The sequence below is a fragment of the Neophocaena asiaeorientalis genome, unplaced genomic scaffold (genome assembly GCF_003031525.2).
Source record: "Neophocaena asiaeorientalis asiaeorientalis breed wild unplaced genomic scaffold, Neophocaena_asiaeorientalis_V1.1 scaffold198, whole genome shotgun sequence".
Taxonomy (NCBI): domain Eukaryota; kingdom Metazoa; phylum Chordata; class Mammalia; order Artiodactyla; family Phocoenidae; genus Neophocaena; species Neophocaena asiaeorientalis.
The window spans coordinates 4,777,861-4,784,465 of record NW_020175221.1 but is presented as its reverse complement, the minus strand read 5'-3'; the positions used below and the strand labels follow the sequence as shown (position 1 = coordinate 4,784,465).

The window sequence follows — 6,605 nt, the reverse complement described above, 5'->3', positions numbered from 1 at the left end:
TCCAAAAAAAAAAAAAAAAAAAATATATATATATATATATATTGGGAATGTACTGGAATGTCTACATAGAAGAACATAGATGGTTAAAAATAAATTCTCCTCTCGAAAATCCAGAGAACAATTTCTTACCTTATCCTCAGAGGACAATAGTTAGCCTTCCTCACTGCTGTTGCAATCCTGGCAGCTTTAAAAAAACGGATTAATTTCAATCAATATGTGAAATTTAGTTCAAATATGCTGGCAAATATTTACTTAAATGAGTAATCATTTATACCATGAAATATCTTACATATGGTCAGTTCTCAACTGCTGCAAAAAAAGGAAGTGGGCTCCGAATGGTTAAAGTCACTTGCCAAACCTTTGCCTTTGAACACAAGCACTGTGTCTGGGCTTTTAAAGGAGGGAACCTACAAAAGTTCCAAAGAGAGTAAAAGATGTTGCAGTCTGGGGTGTCTGTCCCTATAGTTTTATCAAATAAATGTTATGAGTTAACTGCATCTCCTATTTAATTTCATATTTTATGTGAAATGCCAATTGAAAATTTGCATATTGACGTATTCTAACCTTGAACAAATTTAGAAAAGTTCACTGTTGTACATGAGTTCCTACTGAGAGCAGGGCACAGTTTCATGGGGTTTCTTTGTTCCTGTTTATCATGACTATTTTTATCCTAATGCAGGTTGCTCCCTTCATTAACACATATTTAACAAGCTAGCTATTCTGTGTCTAGTATTGCTGTTGGTAATATAAAGATGAATAAGATATGATTCCGAACACTCAAGAACCTCAGAGCTAATCATCTATAAAAATTTAGCGATGGATGTGCTTGATAGACATTCATAGAAATGTGGGTAGGAATAATATTTGGAGGAAATTTTTACTTGAATCCAGATTTAATCACTTCTTAGTCATTAAAGAAGTTACTTAACTTTTTTAATCCTCTCTTTTCTCACATATAAAATGGGCATAACAGTAGTATCTATTTAACATGACAGCTGTGCATGGTAGGATTAAATGAGATAATCCGTGTAAAAGTGTTTAGAAGCTGACCCCAAATAACTAAATATTACTGATGATGACATTCAGTGGATCATGACAATCATCTCATAAGCACTATGAAATTGGATGACTGCAGTTAACAATACTGTATTATTTATTTGGAAGTTGCTAAGAGAGTAGATCGTAAAGTTCTCATTACAAGAAAAAAAATTGTAACTGAGCTGATGCATATTAACTAAATTTAGTGTTTTGATCAATTCACAATACACACATATATCAAATCATCATGTTGTACACCGTAAACTGATACAGTGGTATATATCAATTATATCTCAATAAAACTGGAAGAAAACAACAATAATGAAAACAATATTGGATATAAGTATTTCTGTGACTAGGCTAAAAACATACAGTAATAATATTTTGTTGATAAAATCATAATAGAACACTCAGCCGAGTTGAACACTTCCATTTTTCTCTCCTCTTTGCCATTTTAAAGCATCAACATGTAGCACTCTAAAATTATCTTAATTAAGTGGAAGTTATTTGCTGGAAGTTGTGAGAAGACTAGTGATAGGAAGTCTTTCAAATTTTGTTTTAAGTATTTTGTTTTTAGGTATTTTGTGTTACATCAAAGAGCTCTTTTCTTTTTTTAAGTATACACCGTACCTTCTAGAAGACATGTCTTGAGTTTTAAACTGTGAACTTAAACAGTTAGATGCTTAGATTTGGAGTCCTATGTTTATTTAATCATTTATTCAATAAATATTGACTGAGTGCCTTTTTTGTGCTAGGTGTTATGCTTTTCTCTAGGAGTATTCAGAGGAAAAGACCTGATCCCTTGTCCACCATTTAACCAGATAGGAAGACAAACAATTTCCTGTAATTTAGATTGCCATGCTATAATAGAGAACTGACTCATTAATATGGGGATACAGAGGAATGTGTGATTAAGGAAAAGACATGGTCCCAGATCATTACAAAGAGGGACAGGCAAGGTTTCACAGAGGGGGTGATAGGTAATGGAAATGATTGCACATCTATACTCTTATCTCTTTGCTCCTATTGTGTTTGAAGCATTATCTTTCTCTTGAAAATTATTAGCCTTATGGTCAAAAACCATGTTGAAATCTAAGTGATAAAACCACTCAGGCTTCAGCAGAGACAGGTTCTTTTAACTCTCCCCCCACCACACACACACACACACACACACACACACACATACACACACACACACACACACACACACACACAACAGCTCGTACTATATTTTATATTAAAACAAAAAATCACTAAATGCAACAGCTAGTACTGTATTCTACCCTGAAGGAAGAGCTCACTAAATGCTGGTGCTTAATGTAGTGGTAGAAATTGGCAGATTTTTTCTATGCTATGTAATAAATACGCAATTAAAATGTTTCTAATTTACAGCAGGCACGTGGATGGCAGATCGTTCAACCTTCCCTTCCTTGAGTTTTCTGCTCTGCTATTAGTTTCCACTCATTTGTGCTTCATTTTGTGATTCATTGATAAAAAAGGAAGCGGAGTTGAATGAAATCCCCCCGACACGGTGCAATTATACAACAATTGTATAATCATCAGCTACAACGAGAGCCAGCTTCCAAAATCAAGTTTACTCACCTCTCCTCTATGTACACCAGGACTTTGCCATGATGTTCTTTCATATCTGAAACAGAAATGCCTAAAAGAACTTCCAAAATTACTTTCAGACCATATCCTACAAAGAATTACAGTGGACTATACCTGTGAATTCATTAAGGGCTACACCATACTACGAAACAATACTGTGCAGAAATGCTGAAAAGCTGTGGAAATACTTCAGTGGCCGTTTCCATAGGAATTTCCCTTCTTTTACTGTTGGTGATCTGTGGAATTGGGTGTGTTTGGCACTGGAAACAGCATAATACAAGGCAATTTACCTTACCAAAGTGTTTGCAAAGGAGAAAAAAGAGAAAAGGCCAAAGTAAAAGAGTCTCCTTGAGCTCCCAGGTTATCAGCCCAAGGTATAAAATCTCAGTTCAAACCCAAGACCACAGCTCTGCTGGGAAGGACACTAACACACATGGCAACTATGAAAATGTGGAAGTGTGTCCTCTGCAAGCTAAAGAAGAAAGAGACAAGGGAGTATATGAAAACACTTGGCAGACCAATTTCAAGGAACACATCTATGGAAATGAGACACCACTTGACTCTTATACCTTCCAGAAGCCTGGTACTTCTGAAGAACCTCAAGATGAAGACATATATATTCTTCCGGATTCTTATTAACTTTTCAAAATGTGGGTTTAGTCATTGGAGGATAAATATTTGCTGGAACTTTTATTGTACTGATAACATTATTGATCAAGTTCTTCTGTTCAAACTTAATGATCTCTGTTTTATCTCCACACTTCCGAATCCTCTCTGCATGTATCACTGTGGATTACTTCTAGATATCCTCTCCACCCTCCTTGCCCTGGATTAATTCTGCATTATGTTTTACTGATTCTTCCTTCTGAACATTACTCGTTATATTTTTCTTCCTTTTCTATCTCCACCATCTTTCCTGGCTCAGGATCGTTGTCACAGGCTGCTAACTAGTCTTTCTGGCTCTAGTTTCTACATAATCAGTGAAGCTGCATCAATCCCCATGATGTTGCCAGATTCATCTGCAAAAAATATTCCTAATGGCCTTTTTACATCACTCCTTTGCACATAACCTCTTAATGTCGCCTCTTTGTAAAAGACATACTATGCATACTTCTAGCTCCAGAATTCATGATTTTACACAGTTGGTTCAAATTCACTTTTCCAGTGACTTCTACTAATCTCTCACTTCGTTTTCATCAGAATCATCTGAAAAGCTGCCGAACCCATCCCTCCCCCACAGCTTTGCTTGTCCACCCCCTCTTAAGCCTGCCTCAGATCATAACTTCTTCCACAAGTCTCTTGAATCATTCCAAACCTACATTTGCCTTTTTACTTTTCCTGATCTCCTATAGATTTGGCTGCCTGTTCAATTCTTTGGGCGTTTAAACATATGAATGTTTGCAATGGCATTTTATTATTTAGTGTCATACGAGGATGTCTTAAATTCCCTACTAAATAGTCAGGAACTGTCTCATATTCGTATTTTAGCTCCAATACTTAGACCACCATGTGAGGCACTCAATATTATTCAGTTGATGAGAATTGAACTGTATATTTTACTAAGTCCTTTTGAAAACAATCTAATAAATTCATCCATCCAAGGAATATTTATTGAGTACCTTCTATTTACTTCTTACTGTGCTGTACACAGGGAGGGGGTAAAATAGTGAAAAGAAAGACATGGGTCCTGAACATGTTCTGTCTAGTACGAAAGAAAAGACAACAAACAAACAAATACTATGCTATTTGTTAAGCTGTCTCTAAACTCATCCTTGGATATGCTGCTCTAAGTTGCTCAGGTTGGAACTCTGCAAACTATCAATACCTTTTTCCTTTGCCAGGGGTATCCACGTTAGGATCTGTCGATAGCGGGTGGTGAGGAAGAATGGTAGGCAACAAACAGGAAGGAAAAGGGGCCTTGCTTGTTCTCGTTCTCCTTGTTGTTCTGAGAAGGTACTGTTGTCATTTAACTTACTCCAGCATCACTGGTGGTTCGCAGTTTCTAATTCTTCCAGCAATCCCAGAACCAGCTTCTTTGCACCTTGTCAGAGTTGCCGGCACCAGCCAAGCAGCACCCTTTCCTTGGTGTCTGAGAACCAGCCCCTCAGGCCCTCCTCCAAGCTCCTGAGGGACCGGCAGGAAGCAAACGGCACCTTGAGCTCTGGGTCCCAGCCCTGCACGACACCTCCTCCTAGTTTCTGATGATCCCCAGCCTTAGGTATGGTGGCTATTTCCTGCATTTCCTATCTCTCTGGTACCTCAGTGTCCTCTTTTTGTCTTTTCATCTGGATGCGCAGGCTCCGGACGCGCAGGCTCAGCGGCCATGGCTCACGGGCCCAGCAGCTCCGCAGCATGTGGGATCTTCCCGGACCGGGCACGAACCCGTGTCCCCTGCATCGGCAGGCGGACTCTCAACCACTGCGCCACCAGGGAAGCCCAAAAGCTTTCTGTTTTTGAGAACGATGGCATTCGTTCAGTAGGGAAGAGGATTTGAATTTTAATAAAATGGCCGAAGGAGGCCTCTCTAAAGGCACACTTAAGCTGAGACATGAGGGTGAAAGGGGTTATGTAAATGTGGTGATGGGCAAGAAAGGAGCCAGCATATGGAAAGAATCTGAGGCATGAAAGAATGTATGGTGCTCTGGGAACTTAAAGAAAGCCATGGTAGCTGGAGCTTGGTGAGGGAGGGCTGAAGTGACACCTGATGTGTTGGCAAAGGGGGAAAGAGTAGACACAGTGCAGCTTCTCGTAGGTCTTGGTAGGTGGCTTGGACTCTGACGTGGGTGCAAGTGGAATCTAAAAAATGATTTTAAGCAGAGGAGTGACAGCATTACATTTTTAGAAGAGCTACCAGGTTGAGAAATAACTGGAAAGGGTCAAGATGGAAGTGCTTAAGACAGTAAAGAATATTGTTCAGTACCTCACTACTCAAGGTACCTGGCAAGGTTTGAAATGGCTCCTATTCACTTTCTAGAGGAGAAAAGGATTTATGTTGATCTCAAGCATTTATGTTGGTCCGGGACCACATGGTCATTTTGAAGTCCCAAACAGTAAGTTTTTTGCTAGAGTAATCTATACCCATGCCTACCTAGTACTCAATCATAGGAGCTGAAAATTACCTGCCAGAAACACCACCAGGGAGTATCTCTGTCTTGGTAGGATGGTGGGAATCAGGCTGGAACGAAGAGGGGGTTTAATCCAGAACAGCTGAAGTGGTATTATCTAAAGGAATCACGAGACTCTCTGTGCAGGTGAGCAGCCACAGGTGGGCACTGGAGGAGCCGCCTTAACAGTCTTGTCTGAGCATTCATCGGGAGGTGGTAAAGCAAGGTTTCTCAGTGAGCTAAGCAAGGGCCCATTTGCTGTGAGATCAATAGTGGGTTGGGGTATATTACTCTGCCCTCTTATTGGGGTATATTATTATTACCTTTATGATGAAGTGTTAAGTCAGACTGAAGTGAAATGTTGCAAGTTGCAGACGTGAGCGCCGGGGCAAGGAGCCCGGTGCTCGTTGTTGCTGGATGTTGGCCATGAAACCCTGCAGAGACTAGCTACGAGTCACGGGGTGTGAACATGCCGACATTTCTGTGAGTACCTCGTAAAGCCGCGCTCATTATATTTGACGCTACTGGGTCTTTTTCCCCACCCCCAACTTCCTTCCTCTTTTAATTGTGGTACATGTGGTTACATTTGCTAATAATCTAACTCAAATGCAAACTGCTATTTTCAGCCAATGTAAGCAATCTTTTTATCTCTCAAAGACGATTTTCACTTTTGAGATTTTAAGAAGGTACAGAAATATTGTAAAGGATGCAGATGGAAGATAGAAATTTGAAAGGGGAGGTGGGGACGAAGGTAGAGAAGAGGAGGAGCAGAAGAGTGGGGGAAATGAGAGAAGGAGAGAGAGAAACGAGAATAGGAAATAGGAGCGGGACGGAGAATGGAGGGCATGTATG

General features: G+C 39.8%; 1 protein-coding gene across 1 annotated transcript in view; it reads left to right on the top strand.

Annotated features, from left to right (window-relative positions):
* GAPT (GRB2 binding adaptor protein, transmembrane) overlaps positions 1-4,254 on the top strand; it is a 5,191-nt gene extending 937 nt beyond the window's left edge. Inside the window, exon 2 of the mRNA XM_024765355.1 lies at positions 2,431-4,254. Coding sequence (XP_024621123.1) covers positions 2,815-3,288 — 474 coding nt within the window. The 5' untranslated portion in view covers positions 2,431-2,814 and the 3' untranslated portion in view covers positions 3,289-4,254. The remainder of the gene's footprint in view (positions 1-2,430) is intronic.
* Positions 4,255-6,605: the final 2,351 nt, after the last annotated feature.